This window comes from Sceloporus occidentalis, unplaced genomic scaffold (assembly GCF_023333645.1).
Source record: "Sceloporus occidentalis isolate IW3139 unplaced genomic scaffold, rSceOcc1.0.p SCAF_43, whole genome shotgun sequence".
NCBI classification, from domain to species: domain Eukaryota; kingdom Metazoa; phylum Chordata; class Lepidosauria; order Squamata; family Phrynosomatidae; genus Sceloporus; species Sceloporus occidentalis.
The window spans coordinates 7598514-7623256 of record NW_028317023.1 but is presented as its reverse complement, the minus strand read 5'-3'; the positions used below and the strand labels follow the sequence as shown (position 1 = coordinate 7623256).

Genomic DNA, 24743 nt, shown 5'->3' with positions numbered 1-24743 from the left:
TCATTCACACAAATCATTAACACATTCATTAATGCAGTCTCACAAATCATTCAAGCAATTCATCCACACCTGAATTCATTAATTGTCATACGCATTCACACAATTCATCCACACATTTATTCATTCATTCTCATACGCATTCACACTACCCCCTCTCCCCATCTTATCTGCCCCTTATCACTATGTTCCCCCTTTTCACTATGTACCCCCTCTCACTATCTATCCCCTCTCCCCATTTCTCACTATCTAACCCCCCTCTGCCCCTTCTCACTGCACCCCCCTCCCTCACCCTACTTACCTTGTTGCCGGAGCAAGCAACAACTGCGACCGGGCCCGCGGCAGGGCCGGATTGACTTAGGGGCTGATGGAGCTGTAGCTCCAGGCCCCTACCTTAAAATAGGCCCAGTCAGGACTGGTCTGACTGGGCCTATGCGGCCTCTACGGCCGCATTAACGCAGGGCCCCTTAAGCCCGCCGCAACTGCGACCGGGTCCGCCACTCTAAGGGGCCGGGAAGCCCCCACCAGGGCCGGCCTTAGGGGTCTGCGGCTGCACAGGGCTTAAATTAAAACATCGGGGCTTTTTTTTTTTTCATGGAGGATGTTAAATAAAGTAAAAAACAAAAAACAACAAAAAAACCCACGATGTTTTAATTTAAATCCTGTGCGGCCGCACACCAGTAAGGCCGATCCTGGTAGGGGCTATCTGGCTCCTTAGAGATAAGGTGCCCCTTATGCCCTGCGTTAATGCGGCCGTAGAGGCCGCATAGGCCCAGTCAATCCGGTCCTGACTGGGCCTATTTTAAGGTACGGGCCTGGGGCTGCAGCTCCATCAGCCCCTAAGTCAATCTGGCCCTGCCGCGGCCCGGCCCACCGGGCAAATGCTAACAGGTGTATAACATAGGCAACCATCTTCATAGACAAGCATTGCCAATAGAATGGGTCATACTGAAGAGCTCAGTGACTTTAAGCACTTTTGCCACAAGTCAGTTTGTGAAACTTCTGCCCTGTTAGACTTTCCCTGGTCCACTGTTATTGTGAAGTGGAAATGTCTAGTAGTAGCAACAGCTGAGCCACAAAGTGGTAGACCATGCACACTCGCAGAGCAGGGCTGCCAAGTGCTGAAGAGTGTAGAGCATAAAAATAATCTGTCCTCTGTAGCATCACTCGCTACAAATTCCCAAACTGCCTCTGGAAAGAACAAGCACTGTGTGTCATGAGCTTGCACACAAGCCGATGATCACTATGTTCAATTACAAGCATCTTCTGGAGTGGTGTAAAGCACACCGTATACAATTCTCAGGTAGGCTGTCACACGTGAATGATGCTCGAGTGGCCCAAAGTGTGCCAAGAAAATGTCCACCACACCATTACACCACCACCAGTCTGAACCGTTAATACAAGGCAGGATGGATCCATGCTTTGATGTTGTTTACGGCAAAGTCTGACCCTGCCATCTGAAGGTCACAGCTTGAATCAAGACTCATCAGACCTGACAACGTTCTTCAAGTCTTCCATTGTCCAATTTTGGTGTGCCTGTGTGAATTTTAGCCTCAGTTTCCTGTTCTTAGCTGACAGGAGCGACACCCAGTGTGGTCTTCTGCTGCTGCTGTAGCCCATCCGTTTCGAACCATTCTCTGTAAAACCTAGAGATGTGTGTGTGAAACTCCCAGTAGATCAGCAGTTTCTGAAAGACTCAGACCAGCCCGTCTGGCACCAACAACCATCCCACGTTCATTCTGATGCTCGGTTTGAACTTCAGCAAGTTGTCTTGACCACTTCTACATGCCTAAATGCATTGTGTTGCTGCCATGTGATTGGCTGATTAGCTATTTGTGTTAACAAGCAATTGAACAGGTATACCTAATAAAGTGGCCAGTGAGTATATATAGTGTTTTGGCTTCCTTACACTTTTGTTGTCACTTTACTTTTTGCCAAAATTTCAATAACATAGCACATCTTCATATTGCACAAAGACATGTTGCCATCATTATTTTGTTTTTTTTAGCTTTGTCTATATTTGTGCAACTGAATGAAAATGTGTGTGATTTAGAGGTCCATTTGTTGCCTTTGTTCTTTTAAAACCATGAATACAATGCAAAATGCATTCATAAGGAACTGAAATGTAGTTCTTCCTGTTGTGTAATTATGGATGAATTATGAATTATTAATATACAAAATGTGAATATAAAAATATGGTACTGAGGAACCCCGGGGATCTGAATGATGCCACTTTATTCCATGTGGTATAATATCACTTCACTCTATGTTCTTTACAAAGCTGATTCACTGCTCAAGAAGTTGCCATTTTAGAAAAAAATAATTCAAGTTATTATAATCTGTGAACAAAAATAATACCATGTGGTGAAAATATCTGGGGACAAATTAAAAATATCAGCGGAAAATGTAACATCTTGGTAAAAAAACTTGATTAACTTAAAACTACCAGTCCTAAATGCTACATTCAGCAACTAAAACCATGGTATACTTATGTCTAGTATTGTGGATTCTGTCTCCCATTCCATCCGTAAGAAATTACTCCAACAATATTACTCTGTATATGCTATATCACAGAGTTTTGAACTTTACTCCTGAATTAGCCCCTCTAATGTCTGCTTGGATGCTACCAAAGACTGGTCAATAATAAGTCTTTCTATATATCATGGTATATCTTCATACCTTTTTAAGTGTATTTCAAATCTGGTAATTATCCATGTATAGTAAAAGTTCTTTGTTACAAGATGCTAGAGCTTAGCATTGAGGTTTATCAACATCACTGGTAGCATTTGAAGAACATAAAAAAGCATTGGACCCACTAAAACAAATACAAATTAAAGCAAAAATCTAACAGATGCCATTGCTTTAAACTTCATAGAAAGGAAAAGATTGGGATGCAGCTGGTACCTGTTTTGATATCTGCAGCTGTTGTCCAAATCCCAATATTTTAGCAAAGAAAATAACTGGAAAATGTTCAATATGAATGCTGAGCTATAAACAAATAACCACATTGAAAGGTAATACCTGAGCACATTAAGGAATTAAAGTAACAGAAGAAAAAAAATATTTATCAGAATATTTAAAACATTTCACTGATTCCAGCTTATTAAGAACAATTATGATTTAAAAGAAAGCCACATGCAGATGTACAATCTGTGTCGGCAGAAAGAAATCACATCTTACTTGACTCACCTCTTTTATGCAGTAAAATACTAGCATGTCTCCGTCCATTACCATTCTCAACATAGCAAGAGTAATTTCCCAAGTCCGAATCTTCAACAGAATCAAATATTAAAGAGACCGATACCTCTTGTTCTCCCAAATGTTTCCTAAGTATTCTTGAATAAGAAAAATAACATTTTAATCAATACTTTAAGTGACATATGCTTTCTTATGCTAAAAGTGACCTTCATTGTAACCTCATGTAAATCGTTGATATTAATGGCAAACATTTATGTAAGCACTTAAAAGATATGTAGTGAAGATAAATACAACTCAGAATACATAAAAGATACAGTATACATTATACACGGTAAGTAAACCATTTATAAATTCAACATCGGTTTTGTGAAGTATGTTAAGGTTTGTCTTATTCAAATGTATTTATTGTATCTCTCCTGTATTATATTACAAACTGTAAAAAGCTACATATCTCCTATTTGAAGACTCTCCTTTTTGTGAAAAAGCAATTCATTACTTCCCCTGCTGGAAGTCTTGCGTGTTTAAGTGTACATGGAAGATTTTTAGTAAAGATGGGCGCTTCATGTTTTGCTAAATCTGGGGAGGAAAGAAGCCTGATGATCGTCTTGTGACAGATCGGTTGCTTCTCTGTAAGAAAATTAAAAAAAATATATAAGATGTTTCCTATTAGGCAGTGATCAGTCCATGTAGCAGGTAGCCAAATATGGCTGCGTGTTACCATGGGAACAAGTACTTTAAAAAGAAGATACAAGCCAGCATGTCTGAACCTCCCCAAACATACAGGGATCAGTAGCTGTGACATCACAACGTGCCCTCCCCACTGCAAAAAATAAATACACACTCAGGCACAAAATAAATAAATTCATTTTAATAATTACATTTTACATTTTGTGACTATAAATCAAGGGGGGAAAAACTGCAAAAATCGATCTCTAGACGATGTCTCATAAACAAGTGTTTCTTAATAGAGGTCCCTCAAAATCTACTAAGTGTTAAGAATTGCATAGTGACCACAGAGAGCAAATGGTATAAGTGGCTGGGAAGCGCTCCCATTTTATCAGGCCCATGCCCTCAATATTCATAGAGCCAGTATTGGGGATAACTGACAATAAGTATATCATGGGCATAGCAATGTGTTCATCCAGATACCACTTATGCATAGAAAATAGTTGGGGGGGACGAAAGCATATGGGAGGATTCTAGGGGACTAGTTATGTGTGGAGTAAATGAGTAAAAGGAAGTACAGTAGACCGTAGAGAAGCTGGAATTGCTTATTGCACTGTTCTTTAGGTAGCTATTGGAGAGAGAGGTTCATTAAAGTCTACATTAAAGACTATTAAAGGTTCCAGAATTGATACTTACACCTTTGTTCTCAATAAGTGAATACATATATTAGTACTTATCATTACTAGTACTGTTATCTGCATTATAATTATACTGAATGTCTTAACTATATTAACTAGCAAACATGCAATAATACTCAAAGGACACAATCTCTTCAATAGCTACCTAAAGTAGAACAGTGTAATAAACAATTCCAACTTCTCTACTGTCTTTTGTAATTCCTCCACATATAACTAGTTATAAAAAGGGAACTGTCTAAGCTTCTATCATAGATTCATAACGGAATCTGAAACTGCATATCGCTTGTGTTTTTGTTTGCCGATCAATAAAATTGTTTGAGATATTGAGTTAAAAATTTAGATGAGCTTGGCAGCAGAGTTAGCATTCTGAAAATGATCCTCTTCTGGAAGTTCTCTGCCTTCTTCTTATCCTACCCTCACAAAGGATACCTGAACCAGTCAACAGCAATCACCAACTTAACAATAAGTGGAGTTTTCTGAAAAGGGAGGAATGATCATAAAGATTCTGCGAACAAGAAGTTACGAAGGCTGATACCAAGTTATACCCATATAAGTTTAAATATGTTTATTTTATATATTGTCAAATATTGTTTTAACTGTCAAAAAAAGGATTTGGAAAAACATTGATGTAAAGGTTACATTGTGCAAAAACCAAACCAAACTTTTTAAAAAATATTTTACCTGGTATCACTTTCTCTGACTCGCTTTTCATCCAGATCTTCAATAAATTTTTCACCTTTCATCCAGTAAATTAATGGACTGACATCCCCGCTGTAGCCAAAGAAAGCTCTGCAGGTTAAATTAGCAGAACTGCCTGTTTAGAAGGAAATAAAGACAGTATAAAAAACCTACACAACTGTAACTTTTCTTAATCTTCCCAAATCCTAGAAAACAGACATTGATCACTGTAATAAATTAGCTAAATAAACAGTGCAGCTTTCCAAGTGGTACATTTTAGTTGCTATTTCAGCTTTTGACTCTTTGTAGCTAAAGAGTAAATGAAAGATTAAAGACTTCAATCCACCTCCAATAAATAATGTGTGCTTCCATCCCTGTTGCTCTATTCTGTATTGAATAATACATTTCAGCTCCTTGCAAACTGTATCAGGAGACTCATATGTTTGTTAGTCAATACAACACTATACAATACTGTGACTTAGATCCAATGATTCAAAGCTATAGTAACTTCTGCAATGGTAAATTATTAGAAATAAAGCTGACACATGGCTGTTCTGTCATATTATATGCTATATTATATTTCTATATCTTTAATGCACCCTTTTATCTATTATCAGCCTTGATATACACTATGTAGACAAAAGTATTGGGACACCTGATCATTACACCGACGGGGAGTTTTATTTACATTATACTCTAAATACATAGACATTAATATGTAGTTGCCCCCCCCCCCCTTTGCAGCTATAACAGCTTCCACTCTTCTGGGAAGGCTTTCCACAATATTTTGGAGTCTTTTGTGGGAATTTGTGCACATTCATCCAGTAGATCATTTGCAAGGTCAGACACTGATGTTGGATGAGAAGGCCTGGCACACAATCTCCATTCCAGTTCATCCCAAAGGTGTCCGATGGGATTGAGGTCAGGGCTCTGTGCGGGCCAGTCAAGTTTACATACACACTGTTGGATATTTTTCTTATATACCTACACACACACACACACACACACACACACATATATATATATATATATAATGGTTATATAGAATAATGTATTTCAATGTTGTCATTTTTCCAAGAAGAAGAATGGCATTGAGCCAACATATGATTGCTGCTAACAAGAGATGGGCAGATGGAGAAGGTTGTAGAATCTCTGTATGTTTTCATGCAAGGAGACCAAAGTCTCTTGTGAATGCAGCATTGCGTCTGGCAACATACCAGGTTTTGTTCTATAATTTAAAAACACCCATTGTAATAGTATCTATGCTTTAAAGCACACGTAACATTTTTAGTGACTAAACTTTTGACTGAAATAATATAGCACGGATAACATATAAACTTATGTTGTACCAGTCCTCATGGTATGTTGAGTTTTTATAATCTTTGAGTATAATGTGATATCTGCTTTGATGGTCATGGAAATCGAGATTCACTGCTCAATGACTCAATTAGGAATGAATGACCAAGTTACAAAAAGTGTGTTATTTTAAATGTATTAATGTCAGTTGTCAGCAAGGCTATGTTTGTTTTTTTGTGAATTGCAATACAGTCTTTAAGTAGTTTAATGGACAATCATGCATTTTTTATATTATTTACGTTAGATTATTGAAAACGGGAAACTGATTTTTCATGATTTATAACACTTCTTAATTCTAATGTTTTTACCAGCATAGTACTATATGTTGCTTGTATTTTATACATTCTGCGATGGATTATATTTCCTTTCAAATGTTAAATATGTTGGATTATTTAATGAGCCATTATCAGAAGTGCGGCTATTACCAACAATGCTGGTTTACTAGGTCAGCAAATCTCATTTAATTATTGCGGTAAATCACATTTTTTTCTAAAACCACCTCTGATGTGGTTATAGCTGATTAATTGCCAATCATAAACAATTATTATTTTTTGGAACTGGGATTTTTAATTATAGCATTATGCAGTCATCTTACGGTTAAAAAAAAAAAAGCCTGTGTCAACTTGTAATACATGTAAATTAGACATGAACTGGTTTGATTGCCTTTATTAAAGCATGTTTTAACCTTTGAAAACTGTTCATGCTTAGAAAGATCAGTTGCCCACAAATTTAAAAATAAATATTTGGTTTATGCTTAATGTACATGGAATATGTGAATGTAACCCCTTAAGGACAATGGGTGGTCCCTAAACCCATTGAAAACAATTACATGTACGGGCTTTGTCATTAAGGGGTTAAATTCTTGCATGTATGTAAAATGCAGCTAAAGCAAGTAGAAAATGCTTGTTTACAATTTGTATTGAAGCTCACTTTGCATAACTAATGAAGCTTGCATGTTAATCACGTGGAAATTCACATGTCTTCTGCTTTACAGAACTTGTCTTTAAGCTCACATACCACTTACGCTAACCCCCCCCCATGCAAACCCCCAACATTTAAGCTGTGCAAATTGGATCGGCCTAAGCAACATATGATCCCCATTGGTAGCAAAAGTGGGACAGTGGGACATCTACTTGGGACAGTGCCTAAAAAACAGGACTGTCCTCTGAAATAGTATGCTGGATGATATCGTTATGTAATAAGAGTAAGTGAAATTTTCAACACCTTCTCTGAGTTCTCACCATAACATATACGTTTCTAGCAACCAAGTATATTGTTTCTCATCTAATTTTCCACATTTTGTTGTCCTGTAAATCTTCTAATCACTGACAGTGAGGAAATATGACAAAAACTTCGCTCTCTGAGGAAATCATATCTTATAAGAGTAAATCAGAAGGAAATGCACTTGCTAAGATTTTTTTTTGATGTTATATGAAGATAGATAAAGCAGTGACAAACACGTGTGTCAAGGGTGACCACATTTTATAATTTTGATTCAGGGACAGGGGCTGGCTTCATCACTATGTGTGACTTCAGCCATGGCATATCAATCAAGCCCAACATATAAACAAGTACACATTCTTCCTCAAATGTATTTACAATGCTGACCTCAGTGTACTGTCTGTGAATAGGCTTCTGATCTGTATTATGTATTGGACTTATATTCCCCTTTATTTCCTTATTCAAGAAATTAATGAAGTGTAGTAGGAGATACATAGCTGGCAGATAGCATTCTTTTTAGTGATTGGTGGTGCCAGCTGTGCATGGAATACATGGCTGGCAAAGTAGATCGATGGTGCCAACAACATATCCTCTCTCTCTCCTTTCTCCATTAGAAATAACATACTGTGATTATTAAAAAAACTATAGTGGGTGGGACTGCCAATTGTGTGACAGTGTACAGGGCTTGAGTGAGTAGCTGTATGCGGAGTGCATGGGGGAGAATGTTGGTGTACAGTTTTAGAATGAGTTTGGTTTAGAGTGGCGTGTCAGTGTATGGTGTTTGAATGAGTGTGTTGGGGTAGTCAATATACAGTTTTAGACTGTGCAGAGGGCCAGTGAAGTGTGTGTGTGTTAGCGTACAGTGTATGATGTCTTAGCGCATGGTGTTAAACTGTATGTGTGTTAGAATATGGTGTTCCTGTGAGCCAGGAAGGTGGTGTGCAGAGTGACATGCAGGGAGCAGAGCACTGAGCAGTGAAGAGGTGGTAAAGATTAAGGCAAAGATAAATTATTTCCTGTGTCTGGGCGAGATGCCCCCTGCGTAGGAAATAATTGCTTTGCCAAGTACTCTGTATAGCTTCCTCGATGCGCAATCCTTCTAGGCCTTAAACATATTGCTATCTCTTTAAGCCTATGATGCCACTTGGTCTAGGACAGGACCTGCTTGGATTGTCCTAAAAAAACAAGGGTCCCGAAGGTGCAAAAAAGTACCATATTTGTTAAAATATGTATTTTCTCCTTCTCTTTTGTTTCTTTAACGTAATTATGGAATGAAACCCCATCTTAGTGTAGCCTGTGATATTTTGTATGCTAGCACTTATATGGGCTTTGTGTGCAATACATTTACATTTAGCTTCAGTTCAATCTGAAAAAATATAATATAACTTGCTGAAAACCGCATGCAAAAATAGACAAAAAATTAACTTTAAAAAATAAATAAAAAGATATGCTGGTTCAATTGTTAGTATACCCTAAATCTATTTAATACCTGTGCATGTTTAGACATTTTTGTTATAAAAGCACTAAAACCAAATACTCTCTGGTGCATATGGTAAAACTGATACACAGAGTGTGTTACAGATGTTTTCAAAATGTAATTCTGCATTTCAGCATTTTTCTTTAGAGCTAAGATTTTCATTAAATTAGCAGACGGCAAATTCATTTTGTCCTAATAGATTTATAGATGTATCGGTCTTTGTGTATCTATCTGTGTCTTTAATGGTAAATTCGAAGCTGTGTTTTGAGCATGCTCATATGCCACTAGAGGACATTGTTTGACTTCAAACAGATTCAGTAAAGAAATGTCTTACGGGGAGTGTCAGTAACCAGAGAAACTGCTAGTTGTAATTAGCAAATATTGAATGTTTTGTACTCGAGCGAAATGTCATTTTGTATGGGTATTCCAAATTACATTTGCAACATTAGTCATACATGTTAGGATACATTGTAATTGCAACAGTCTAATTCTTTATTTGCTATTCTCCTGAGACGATGTTCTGTTGTTTTATACAAGCAAGTAATATGCCTTTAATTATTCTCAGTTGATGAAACCATATTTGCAATTCTTGAAATGTAATTACCTTAATGTTGCAATGGCAAATGTTTTATATGTTTTATATATATATATATATATATATATATATATATATGGTTTAGTATAGCTTTGCTAATATTAATTTTCATGAGCATGTTTAACAATTGAGCACTGCTGTATGGTAAAAAAAATAAATCAGTATATACAGCATATTCTGCACTAATAAAACTCTTCAATCTTCCCTTTGCTTAAAGTGGATATTTTCTGAAGTCCTCTAGTGTCAATTCATATGACCAGCATATGATCTGGCCTTTCATTCTCATAAATAGGTTTAAGAATAGTCAGGGGTCTACTGTAGGCACCTACAGCCAGGGGCAGATTCTGGCCTAGACATGGGGTGGTAGGTTAAGGGGGTTGGCAGCCCCTCTGATGCTGAACAGGGAACCAGTCACTCTTTTTCGTGATCTGTCTACCTGTAGCGCCACTGCTCAATGGGTCAGTTAAAAAGGAAAGCACTGATTTTCCCAACCAGCCCATTTGCACTGTGGAGGATGGTGCACTGTAGGCACAGTCTCCTTAAGTTACTTCTGCTGGGCATTGCATATCCTATAAAGACTGAGCAACAGGATATGACATCATTGTCCAGCTCTTGCTAGTACGGACGCTGGCCCGGTGGTGGTGTTGTTGTGGGTTAGGCCTAGGGCAGGGACAAAGGTAAGTACAAAACTGGTTACAGCTCCTGGTTTTAGGGGGCTCCAAGGCTCATTGTTGTACTTGTTGGCTCTTCAATGTTGGGATGCTAATTATGAATTTCTATGATTATCATTGTACCTGGGCAGTTACCTTGTGATGGTCCTCTAATTTTCCACCTTTTTTCCCTTCTGTATTACCCTCTAAAATCAATAAACCTTGATATATAAAAAAATACCAAAATATGTAAGTAGCTGTTCTGTAAATAATTTATAATACTACCGTGCTATCTCTTTCCAAATCTCCTCATTGGATGTAACGCACATGGCTGTAAACTTTACAAGCACTATATATATTGGACCTGGACTAACTAGGTCATAATAAAAACAGACTTTTACAGGTAGAAAAAATATTAGGCTTTTAAAAAAAAAAGTCAAGACACCGTATTCAGGCCAAAGTGTTAGTAGATCAGAAAAGCACAAGGAATGTTAGGCTGAAGTCAAGATTTAAAATAACTGGATACTCAGAGATGTGCAGGTGGTTAAAAAAGGACAAAGTTAGAAGTCAATAGTGTAACAATGCTGAAAATCACATGATAATATGGTGAACAGTTCAATAAAGCAAAGAAAACCTCCTGTCTTTACCTACATATCTAATATTAAAGAGCCATCCTATGCACTCTAATGCATATAATATCTGATCTATCCCTATACATTTTCATGAAGCACCCATGCATATGCATGCCCATTTTCTCATTGTCCAACTATTTGCCAAGCAGGAGATGTATTCCACCAATCACATCTCCTGAGACGTAATATACCTATCTGCTATCAGCTCTTGTGCTGGCCCAGCAAGCATTCTGGAAAGGGAGTCTAAAGAAAGTAACCCACTGTCCGCATGGGCCGAAAGGGGTCACGGGAACATTTTCTTGCCACTGATTGGCTTCTTGCAACAAACATCAGACCCATTGTTTGAAGCGGAGGAGAGAGAGGGTCTCCGAGTGGTTTTCGCTTATCAAGTTTTCAGTACCCGCTTGGCGCCCCTCTCTCTCCTCTGCGAGCCCTCTAGCTCGGTCTCAGTGCCGGCTTGTAATGCTGAGCGCCGGAATATGACGTCATTCTTTTTTAAAAAGATAGATCTATCTATCTACAGAGCATTATCGTTATATGCAGTAAACCTCTATTTTGTTGCCAATATAAATACGCACACAAATAACTTTATATTTTATAACTGCTTCAGAATCTGTTTATAGTGTTTAGAAATGCATGGGGATTTATTCTTATTATTTTTCCCCACTGTGAACATGAAAATCAGAGCAATTACATCATTGGGCTTTAATATGATTCTGAAATGAAATGTTGTTAACAATTAGAGCAATCTGTTCTAATAACTCTTCTACATTTTGACCTCTAAAATCACTTCATAACATAATAATCAGGTCTAACTGCTCCTTGGGTCCAGTCATTTATAGAAATTAACATAGCAATTACGATTTATACACATGGGACAGCTATTTAGGTGCCAGTTTCAAGATGGTAAACTAGATAATGCGGTAATACCATCTGCAGCATTTCACATTGACAAGTGCTTCTACTTCATCATGTGGATTATTATTGGGAAGATGTTCACTATCATTACATGTGATATATAGACATCACTGAGCAACTAAAGATAGTTTGGTGCTCAGTTTAAAGATTTTGTTGATAAAAATCATCTATCCTAATATAGTAGGAACTGTGTCAAAAGCTTTTATTGGCATTTATGCAAATAATTTATTTTTTGTAAATTATTTGCATACACACAGATTATGTATAAATGCATTTATAATTGAGTTCAATGCAGTGGTGGGTTTCTCCTCTGTTACTTAGCATCGTGACTGTCTTGCTTTCCCAGTTTCTTTCATATCTGGTAAATTTTATATGATATAAGCATGCCTGGGAACTCTCATGGTATGACCATTAGTCTCAGGGTGAAGGGGCAGATTCTCAGGGTCACACAGTCTAGAGCTGACAAGTGTGTTATGGCTGATATCCCTGCTTGAATGCAGGTGACAAGTGTATCTGTGAATGATGACAAGTCAAGGTGGCCTCTATTAGAGCCCTTTCATTAACACATTTGGTGAGAATCAGTCCATTGATCCTCCACAATAGGCTGTTAAAAGGGTTAACATTTCAAGAGTCTCAGGGGTCAGCTCATTTGCGAAGTTCCCTGTGATGGCTATAGGATGACCTATCATTTCCTGGGTACAAGGCCCAGATGGAGACTTGAGTTCCTGGTTTGCATTTGTAGCCAAAATGTGTTATGCTATCACTGCCTATCCCTAAATAGTAACAGTGATACCATACTTCCCAACATTTCTGGTGTTCAAATCAAGACAACCAACCTGCCTTTACCCAAAGAGCCACCTCATGGCACACAGCTCCACAACATCACAAGTTGGCAACACGGGCTGCAGCTGACCTCCGTTGACTTTACAGCTCTCTGTGCTGGTCAGATGATCTCCCCAACTGACCCCCACTGCCTGCAAAAAAGGGGGACACCTGGGAGGTATGGTGATACTAAATGTGATAAAAGTTATTTTTTTATGTTATGTTTACTTCTGCTGACACTTCCTTTATTATGAATACATATGCAAACCTTCAAAAATGTCCCCATATTTTATTTTGAAAACCTGATCTATGCATAACAAGGTCAGGTACTGCTTGTGGAGAGACAATGATGCCCTTCAGCTGTTACTCCAGCAAATACGTCCGTTACAGAAACAGGGTAAAAATTTGCATTGCACGTCTGGATTATCCATGGTATTTTAGGTCCCAGTTACTCTGAAATCATGAATACACACACACACATATATATATATATATATATATCCCAAATCTTATCCTAAAGTTAATATATTTTATTTATACAGTTTCAACTGATTCTGCAGCATTGTGCAATGTGTTATAAAGACAATAACAATTCTAAGCAAATAGAGGCCTGTTTTATTAGCATTTCCTGGTGGCACGTGACTTAAAAAACTGGGTCAACATGCATTATTCACCCATCAGATGCTACATTGTTTGTTAATCCAGTTGCAATCGTAGAATATTAGGATGTCTTTAACTGACATGTAATTAGCATTCTCATTTACGCCATCAAAATATAGTATATCTTGTTATGTCAGGAAATTCACAATTGCATTAGTTCTGCTCTAATGCTATTCCACGACTGTTCTCTTTTCTATTAAAAATAACAGCAAACACAGTACGCTATTGAAACTATTTCCATCCATAGTTGTCCAATTAGGTGAAGTCTGCTTTTTTTTTCCTTCCAGTACTGAGTGTTAATCTTCTAGGTAATATTCATGAACTAGAAATGCTGATTTAACAAAAATGTCACTGTAACAGCCAAAAAACTAAAATCCTGAATAAATTAATTAAGAAGGAATCCAGTATTTGCACAGCTTCGGTAACTACAGATGGATATAAGCATAACATTTGTAAAAGATTTGACAGTTAATATGACAGACAACCATTATGTCCCAAGTATCTAGGTATGTTCCTGCGATCGTATATTTATTTTTAGATAACTTTAAGTATTTACCCTGCTTAACAATACAGTGAATATTACTAGGATATTCAGGTAGAATTTCAGATCACTGCCAAGACTCAAACCATAGCTGAACATGGAGTCTCAACATAATTACCTATCTTAAACTTTTTTATAGACTCGTTGTATATTAGTGCATTTTAAAGGGACCTGATGACTTAAAGGGGCTACTTTTAGAATATTAGGATTTTTTTAGTGGTTATTATAATTTTATAATATTAGTTGCTATATTGAAACTCATGACGATCTATATATTCTCTGGGAAGTTAAAAGCAGTTTAAGGGGATCTGGTTGCAAAGAGGGACCTGTTGATGGAATTGTCTTCAACAACTTTACCTGTGCTACTTCTCCAGCAAAAGTGACCGATCATGGTGGCAAATTCATCTTCCTTTTTTCGGGTCTGTGTATGATTCATAATTCATATATACAGTATATGGACAAAAGTATTGGGGCATATCAAGGCATTTTGGAAAATGCTTTCAACCTTCTGGGAACAGTTTTAGGAAAGGCCCTTTTCTATTCCAGCATGACTGTGCCCCAGTGCACAAAGCAAGCTCCATAAAGACATGGTTGGATGAGTTTGGTGTGGAAGAACAACTACATATTAATGTGTAATATCTATGTATCTACTTCACGGGATTGGGGCGCAAGTACATGTGGAGAAAAATGAAAAACAACAACAATAGTGCAGCAGAAGGTGAACACTAAATAGTGTAAATATGCGATGCACTCACAAAAGTTGTAATATTGGGAGCTCTTTAACAAAAAACCAACGGGCTTACGATCTTCTTTCAGTCTGGAAGCATATAAAGCAGAAACCCAAATGGTGCAGAATCTTTTTATCCAAAATTTTAATAAAGTAAAATAAAACTTACAAGACTGGTGGCATAACTCAAATGACGTTATGCTAGATAGACCATATATTGTAAAAATCCTGAGAGTGGGACCGGAGATCAAGCATCCACAGATATATCAGGATCCAGGAGTAGCAGCATACACAGCCATATACTCAAATATAATGCAATAAAATAAAATGAAATAAAACAAGTTCTCAATGCGTTTCGCCGTGTAAAAACGGCTTCCTCAGGAGAAAAATAAAGTAATTAAAGTCCATAGTAAGGTCCGTTATATAGGCACTTCCTAGTAGCGTAATGGCGTCATTCCGTTTCGTCATCACGTAACCGCACTCAGACGTCCTCACGATCTTCTAATTCTACTTGTGTTGTCTCCTTTTCTTTGATGAATAAAGTTTTTGTGTTGTTCTCGTGAGCTGGGGGCAGTACTCCTCCTCGCGTCAATATAGTTATGCATGAGTGGGGGATGACGAGCCGCTCGTCATGCAACGGAGTGCCGAACGGAGAAAAAAGGTTTTAAATAAAATATATATATATTATCCCAATATATTATTGTGTTATCATTTTGAAACGATCATATAAACAATAGGATCAACGATATCGATGAGAGAAAGAGATGTAAGATTACAAACATAATAGAAAGTGCAAGCAGGTGAGTATAATAGTACCCATAGTATAAATAGATCAAATAAAATAAAATAAAAATAGACCCAAAAAGAACATAAAACGGGGTGTGATAATCATAATCAATTATAATCAATTAAATATGAATTAATATAAGTAAATTAGGAATATTATTTATAAGTCAGACCATTAATAAATATGATAGGAATATAATTATTTCATCAATTTAATTAATGTGGATAAAAGTAAATGAATATATTAATATCTATTAAAAATTCATGAATATATTAATATCTATTAAAAGTTTATTATGTCATTAGTTGTTAATAAGATGATAAAATAAACAAATAAATGTGTTTAAAAATGTATATCTAAAAGATTTAATAAATAGAATATATCTTTTTGTAAAAAAATTATATAAATTATATAAATACAAAAATCATATATAATTATTAAATATGTATAACTTAATCTCATCTATTCAATCCATAATATTATAAATATCAAATATAAAACTATTGATACTAATAAATATTTAAATAAATGTTTAAATAAATGTTAAAATATCCAAATCTACATTAAGACCATCTTTTTTAAAAGTCTGAAATTTAAAAATCCACTCTGTCTCTTTTTTTGATAGAGACTCTTTTATATCTCCACCTCGCCAATGGGGAGCGGCTCGTCATCCCCCACTCATGCATAACTATATTGACGCGAGGAGGAGTACTGCCCCCAGCTCACGAGAACAACACAAAAACTTTATTCATCAAAGAAAACGAGACAACACAAGTAGAATTAGAAGATCGTGAGGACGTCTGAGTGTGGTTACGTGATGACGAAACGGAATGACGCCATTACGCTACTAGGAAGTGCCTATATAATGGACCTTACTATGGACTTTATTTACTTTATTTTTCTCCTGAGGAAGCCGTTTTTACACGGCGAAACGCATTGAGAACTTGTTTTATTTCATTTTATTTTATTGCATTATATTTGAGTATATGGCTGTGTATGCTGCTACTCCTGGATCCTGATATATCTGTGGATGCTTGATCTCCGGTCCCACTCTCAGGATTTTTACAATATATGGTCTATCTAGCATAACGTCATTTGAGTTATGCCACCAGTCTTGTAAGTTTTATTTTACTTTATTAAAATTTTGGATAAAAAGATTCTGCACCATTTGGGTTTCTGCTTTATATGCTTCCAGACTGAAAGAAGATCGTAAGCCCGTTGGTTTTTTGTTAAAGAGCTCCCAATATTACAACTTTTGTGAGTGCATCGCATATTTACACTATTTAGTGTTCACCTTCTGCTGCACTATTTTTGTTGTTTTTCATTTTTTTCCACATGTACTTGCGCTACAATCCCGTGAAGTTTATTCTGTTTTGAACACTTATGAGGAGTGTTTTTTCGTTGGGTGCTGCAGAACGTGTAGGAGATTTTTAATTTTTTATCACTTAATTATTTAATTCTTTTCTTCACTCACTGAATTGGTGATTTTCTTTCTTTTTTATATCTATGTATCTAGAATGCAATGTCATAAAAGTCCCTGTTGGTGTAATGGTGAAGTGTTCCAATAGTTTTGTCCAAATAGTGTATTAATAAACTTTTGGCAACTTGTGTTTCTAAAAGTTCAGGTTATCGCTATGTGACATGTTTCTGTGGCTTCGGTGGGAATTCTTTGCAGGGGAACCTCTCTTATCTTGTCTAGGCACACAGGTTTTGGCTAGATTTTGGACTTGGAACAATACCAATATTTTCTAGGTTATTAAATATTGTTGGTTTAATTTTTCGAACAGCTATCTCAGAGATAAGGGATGTGCTAGGCAGGCTCACAACCCTTGTAGCCACTTGTGTGGAGATTGGAGTATGACGGGGTTAATACAAATTGCTTATAATTTGCTATTAACAAATAATCTCACATCCTTACCATTTTACATAATCATCCTACAAATTAATTTGTATGTTTACCAGTTTGGGAAGAAATGTCATTTTCAGTTTTCCCTGTGTGAATAAAATCTACTGGATAGAACCAATGTAAGAAAAAAAAATCCTTTTCAGAAATCTATGATAACTACTGACTCTTCTTTAAGTTGGAACATATTGGGTCACAGCAGTTAACTAATCGTTGCTAGGATCTATTATAACTCAATTGTATGGCTCTTGAATATCCTTGACTGTCCCACCTTTACAGTAAATTGTCCTAATAACAAGGCTTTTTTGTTATATTGATCATTTCTGTAATTGTCATGGGAATAAATGTGCACACATCTTTTACAGGCACAGAAGTAGGGCTGTTGATCAAGAACAAGTAAATCACCACAGGGAATCCTGTTAAGTCTTAACTTTGTTTCTTCTTGGGAAAAAAATATAGATGTCTAACTACAGTGTAGACCTCCATGGAGGATTGATTGTCCCCGAAAACAATGTGAGTAAATCAATGTAATTGAATGCCCAGTTCATGCACTCTTTAACAAACATCTCTCTCTCTTTTGTGTGCCACATCTGGGACTATTACCATGCATTCAGGTAGCATGGTTTCCAGTTACTCTACTTTTCACTGTCAGTTTTGTTCTTAAGACTGTCTTAATAGCATGGCCATACTGTTTGTTTTGTGTTAAAAGAACAATTGTAATACCAAGGGGGATACTTAAAACTATAAACTGATCAATATTCTAAAACAGATTATCTTTTGTAACACCAGTGGCTTAATATACTGTGTAGGATGCTTAGCTGAGGGAGCAAATGTGCCAACAGGAGAAGCTCCAGAACTTCTAGCATCCTACATGTGCTATGCTGTCCCTCCTGCTTCCTTGCTAAAAGTAAGAGAGAAAGAGAATCTGGACATTCTTTCCCTCACATGACCTACCAGGATTAATTGTGTATTGATTTGTAAGGCAACTGAACCAAATCTGGCAACATTGCCTAATGTATCATACTAACTCAAATAATGTGTCACCTGTAGCCTAATATCCAGTTTAGGTTGTGTATACTGTATTTATGGGTGGACTTGGGTAATTTATGACCTTAGCTATCCAGCAAATTTTGTGTTTTTTTGTTAACATTCAGTATTTGTCATTCTTTATAGGGAAAAGTGTTTTGAATATTTTAATATGTCGTTAAGGAGGAACAAGACGATTATTTCTAACCTCCTACCCTCTATTTTTAGCAGTAGTTTCTCAGTGTCTTTTAAAGCGTATTTGTTAGGGCAACATCAGAAGAGGTTTGTGGTTGTAATCAGCTGATGGTATAATGATTTGATTTAATGCAAGTGTCCTTAATAGAGTCACCTGTTTGCAAGCAGAATTCATGGCTTCTGAAGCAAAGTACATACTTGTTCTCAAAACAATACTATTACCGGTATTTAACAGCCTTCTAGAGTGATTTGTGTTTTTCAGCAACCCATGAAAATGAAATGCAGAAATCAATTCTAAATAGTAGTGATAAAGAAAATGTATTTTAATGCATACTTACTAGTTCAAGAAGACGCACCATTGCAATGTTTATTGTATTAGAATTCCAGAAAATTGGTTGCATAACTTCTGTATTTGGCAGAAAATGACTCATTATCGTTTCTGCTCATTCTGTGTTTGAAATGTAAATGAATTGTCTTGCACATTTACTATGTTAACAAATAAACAAATTCCATTTAAAAAAAAACCCCTCTTTATGCACATACTACAGTTCAGTGATCAGCATTTCACGTCAAAATGCTGCTGAAGAAATGTGAATAAAAGACACCATTTTTTTCTAGTAATGTAGAATTTTACATCTTCCTATACTTTCACTTGCAATCAAAAAGCTCATTAAGTTATTATAGAAAAAAAACACATTTTCATATTTTTCATTACTCAAAGTCTTATAGAGCCAAAACATTCTTTGATATTCTCTGTGATGTAATGACTTGGGGCCTTAGAAACTGCTAGGTATTTAGTGAAAGTTTTTGATTTTGCCATCTGCTTTGAGCTGCAACTAAAATCGGTTTGCATGAAATAAACAGAGGTACAGATGTCTCCGTTCAAAGAAGGCATTTTAGAGATCTTTCCTTCTCGTGACATTAAAGTTAAGTGTTGCATGTTATAGATTAGTTCCAAGCGCAGTATGTTATTTACCTCTCCTTGAAATGCAGCTTTTGTTAACCTTGATTAAGCCTGTTAGGTTATTCTGTAACACAACAATATTTCCCGAATGCAGAACATTGGACTGTTAATTGATTTTTACCTTATATGTTATGTAACAAAATGGGTTTAATCAGTGCTTCATGCTGAGAATAATACACAATAAGTTATTTCCATATTAAGTCTTAGTAGTTTTAAAAGAACAATAAATAATTGCAAAGGCTTTTAATACTTTTTTTTGAAGTATCGTTTAGGCATGGAGCTTCTGTTTCTATTCCTAAGGCTAAATAGCTTCTTCTTTTATTACATGCTGTGAATATTTCCCTTTTTGTGCTTTTAGCAGTTTTGTTCCCTACCAATGAGCCTATTCACTCTGATGGTTCAGAAACATACTGTCATGTTGGCTTGTGATAGTGTATGATAGCTAGATAGATAGTACAAAAATGCAATAGTCAACAATTCATATAAGTTAAGCCTAAATTACTAATAGTATGATTAGGGCCCCCTCCCAAAAGACTAGCTCCCTAGGTGACCTATGTCTCTGGTCCCTTTTCTGGATGAACTTGTACTGTAATGTGTAGAATATATTTATTTCGTTTTTGAGTGGTATATTTAGGGTCTGTAGGTAGTTCTCATACCTGGGAACGCTCCGGGTTTGCCCGGAGATTGCCGGGTGAAGCACCGCTCCCCGCCCTTTTTCCCACTAACTGGGAGTGTTTCCCGCTGCCGTCGGCAGGAACAACCCCAACGTCAACGGGAACTCCTACCGATGTCAGCGGGAACTCCCACTGACGTCAACAGTAACGCCCCCAACGTCAGGGGACCTTCTACTGACATTAGTGGGGACTCCCACCGACACCACCGGTCCGGCTGTGATGTCGGTGGGCAGTCCTGGCCACGTCCCACAAGGGAAGGCTCCAGGTAGACGGAGCCCAAAAGTTCCAAAGTATGGTAGTTCTGATCCTTGTAAACATGCTGTATATGCATTGTGGTAGGTGTTAGGTTCCAGAAAATGGCTAGTAGATGGGCTAAAATCAAACCGTCACTGAAATAATTTAATTTATTTTAATACTAAACTGCTTGCCTATAGGATACAAATTACTTAAATGTATTAATTGTATTTATTTCTAAAAAAATGAGTTCTCCCTCACAAAATCACAAATGATGATGTTTATTTGAGATTTCCTAAGTCGTTTAAATCAACAGTTTGGGGGTGCGTTACAGTTTCAACTCATTAACATCACTGTATTATGAAAGACTAACCTCAGCAAGCATTTCCTGCAAAAAGGTTGGCAGGTTCTGCATTATTCATAGTTAAATCACTTAGATTAATAAAAGTCATATATGCATTATGCTGGTGACTAGATGCAGGGCCAGCTCAGTCCATTTTCCAGGAAGAACATATATTAGATATAGATGCCATAACAAAGTCATATGTCACTTCCCAATATTGTCTGAGTATTGAATTCCAGGCATAGACAACCACAAAATATTCCCAAACGTACATTCCACCCTTCAGTGTTACTAGGTACTATCATTATTATTCTTTATTTATATAGCACCAACAATTTACGTAGCGCTTCTTACAACACATATATTCAAGGGGAATGACAAGACTAAAATAGACAGACCATGACAAACTGTTACATTAGGTAAAAAAAAACCGCCCTGTTCGTAAACTTACAATCTGGTTTGAGGAGAAATATAAGATATGGAGAAAGGGGAGAGGTAGTGTGGGGGTTGTATTAGTATTAAGGCCTAGCTACAAAATGCTTCTCTGAAGAAGTGAGTTTTGAGATTTTTCTTGAATATTCAATATCCTTGCCCATTGCTTTACCTTTTCAGGGCCTTGTAAGTTTTGTTTTCCTTCTATCATCAATAATTGTCTGTTTCGGCCTAACACCGTTTCTCCAATCCTCATTCTATTTGAGTCTTGCATTTTTATTTTAATGAAAATGTTGTTGGCATTTACTAAACATACGGGATGCGAACGTCAATTATTTCAAACTGAAAAATGAGTAGCAATTATACTTTGTAAGAGACAGAAACTGGGCTATCCTATTATAAAAGCAATTAGTACTTTTTTTGGAAAGTAATTTATACATACTCTTTTGTCCATACAGAACAGTAATAGACAATCCACTTGACTACGGTGGTAGCTAGGTTTGACTGAATAATATCAATTATCAACTCCATGCTGAGCTGTGAGGGACAGTATAATCCCGGTGAGATCATGTTATTGCAGAATTACGAAGCTCTTTCTTTTCCTCGAGCAAGAGAGACAGTCCTTTTTAACACTCAAAGCCTGTCAGAACAGCAAGAGATTGTTGCCATACAATGAAGTTCAGAGTGGGCATTTGACCAGCGTGTCACTGCTACCAAGACTTGTAATGAAAAGGGAAGAGATTAATTCAAAAGATTGAAGGATTTGTAGGTATAAGAAAAACGCTCCACTATACTTGTAAGATGATTTTTCCTTCTAACGTGCGTCTTGTATTTGGTTGCTGAATTCTAGGACAACAGCTAGCTTTCTACCAATAGTAAATAAATATAACATAACATAAATATGAAAATATTATATACCAGAATAATTAAATCAATTTTAATTTAATAGATGATTATAGCCTTTTTAGTTTTCTTTTTTGATTAAATAGTTTGTCCCACTTTTCTCAAATCTTATATTTCTATAGGATAAATAAATGTATGTAGTTTTGTTCAAAGATTTTATATACATGTTTAACCCCATCATGGAACAGCCGATTTAACTACCTTTTCTCACACTCTGCAAGATTATTACTCCCTATTAAATTAATCTGTTGTTAAATTGCTGACTGGTTTCAGGCACTCTTTGTGAAGGTGCATGGTAGAAGAAGGGGAGAACTTCAGGACAGTAAATACATTAGATAATGCAAGCTCTGCCACATGCAGCCACTGATTCTAGTTTTTAATGAGGTGAAAAAATATCTCCTAATTATACTGATTGTCAAACAAAAAGTTCTGCTAAAGAGAAAAAGCATGAGTTTCCCTTTATCTCATCATACATATAGTGGAATAAAATCAGGATCAAATTGCTACGTTAATAATTGTTACGTAAAATGTAGCTATTGAATACTGGCATATATTTTTAAGACCAATGATATAGAATATAATATTATCACGAACAGTTTGCTGGTATGAATTTTGATAATGTCTTCTGTATTACTTGGTCCTTTCTATACCTCGACCAGAGTCTTCCACTCTACTAGATGTTTTTGGCTTACCAGAATCTAATTTTCAACATCTAATATGCCGTCTGGAGTAAATTTGTTGATTGTATACTATGCTATAGAAATCATAAATACCTAACAGGATGGAAATGGACATTCTTGAGTTAGACAACTGCAAGGGGCAGGTAACATTAATAGTTATTCCTGGTCACATACTTTAAAGCGAATAAAATAGACAGGAAAGTTTTCTTTACATAACTACACTCTATTGTGAATCATTGGACGCATATTGAGTTTGACTTCATGATGGCTTTAATACAACTTGTCCATTTAGGACACATTTAGTTAACTATGGTTGGCATTTAAAATAGTTGCATAAAGGCTATTTAATAATAAAATAGTAAAACAACATTGTGTACCATAATATATAGAACTGTCTAGCTGGAGGCCCATGGGACACGTGGGAGCATCATGTTTTTTTGGAACTCCAAGAGGTTGCACTGTAATGTCTTATCCTCGGACCCTAAATGTATGCATCTGGTTGGTATTTAACCTCAATATGAACCAAGTGAAGTAAATAGTCAATTTGACAAAAGTTAGAATTTAATAAATTAATCAATAGCGGGAACCCTCTAGCCGTTTTTGTTCATTCACAGGCGTTCCTCCAGGTTCCTCCAGGTGCTGCAACGTCTTCGGACTTAACCCAGGTCCGTGTTCAACAGCAAAAATCCTCAAGAGACGCCAGCACCTCCGGGAGTAAGGGAAGCCAGTACAACAGAGAAGTAACATGAAGAAAAACTTTATTCCTGCCTTTGGAGAGCAGCAACCAACAACCTCAACCATGAAGCATGAAGCCTGGTCCTGCTGGTTGAAGTTATTGGCTGCAGGTGTCCAAGGACATGAAAAAAAGTTTGGCTTCCATTACCAAAATGCATTGTTTTCAATGGGTTTAGGGACCGCCCAATGTCCTTAAGGGGTTAATACCGTATGCTCGATTATAAGACGACCCCCCAAAATCAAAATATTAATTTAGGAAAAAAACAAAAAGCCTGAATATAAGACTACCCTATAGAAAAAAAGTTTTACTAGTAAATATTAATTCATGTAAACTATTTTTTCATATTCAATAAAAGCTATGATTGAGAAAAAAAAATATATTTTTTATTTCCTTTTATTTGCCAACCTGCTCCCCCAGTTATGCACATCTGCCCCAAGGCTTGCCACTCTGCCCCCAGAAATGCCTTATACACCCCTATTTGCCACTCTGCCCCATGATGTGCCTTTTAACCCTCTATATGCCACTCTGCCTCCAGAAATGCCTTATACACCCCTATATGCCCCTCTGCCCCATGATATGCCTTATACCCCTATATGCCACTCTGGCATATAGGGGGTTAAAAGGCATATCATGGGTCTGAGTGGCATATAGGGGGTTAAAATGCATTTCTGGATATATATATATATATATAATATATATATATATATATATATATATATATATAACTGCTAACAGCAATCACACTCCTATGAAGCCAAGGCAGCCAGTACATGCTGGAACCTGGGGATGATAGTAGTGTGATTACAGCCTCCCTATGCCATGCTACCACCACCACCCCCCTTACACATCCATGCTATCACACACACTCATTCAAAAACATTTAAATACTCATTCATTCCATTAATCACACATACTTGCTCAAAAACCCTCCCCCACCCCCTTACCGGAACTGCAGATCTCCCACTCGCAGACTTCTGTAGGGGCCTGGCTGTGCGAGCAACTTCTCTGGCCCCGCCCACAGAGGAAGGAG

General features: G+C 36.7%; 1 protein-coding gene across 3 annotated transcripts in view; it reads right to left on the bottom strand.

The window, feature by feature from the left end:
• Positions 1-24743, bottom strand: part of LOC149289826 (interleukin-1 receptor accessory protein-like 1) — a 496443-nt gene that overhangs the window by 23985 nt on the left and 447715 nt on the right. For 2 of the 3 annotated variants that reach the window (XM_089490310.1, XM_089490311.1), the window contains 2 exons: positions 5241-5369; positions 3187-3332 (listed from right to left, as the gene is read on the bottom strand). In XM_089490310.1, the coding sequence (XP_089346436.1) occupies positions 3187-3332; positions 5241-5369 (275 nt within the window). Of the gene's footprint in view, positions 1-3186; positions 3333-5240; positions 5374-24743 lie in introns of all 3 variants that reach the window. The other variant, XM_089490312.1, reaches the window with a different exon arrangement.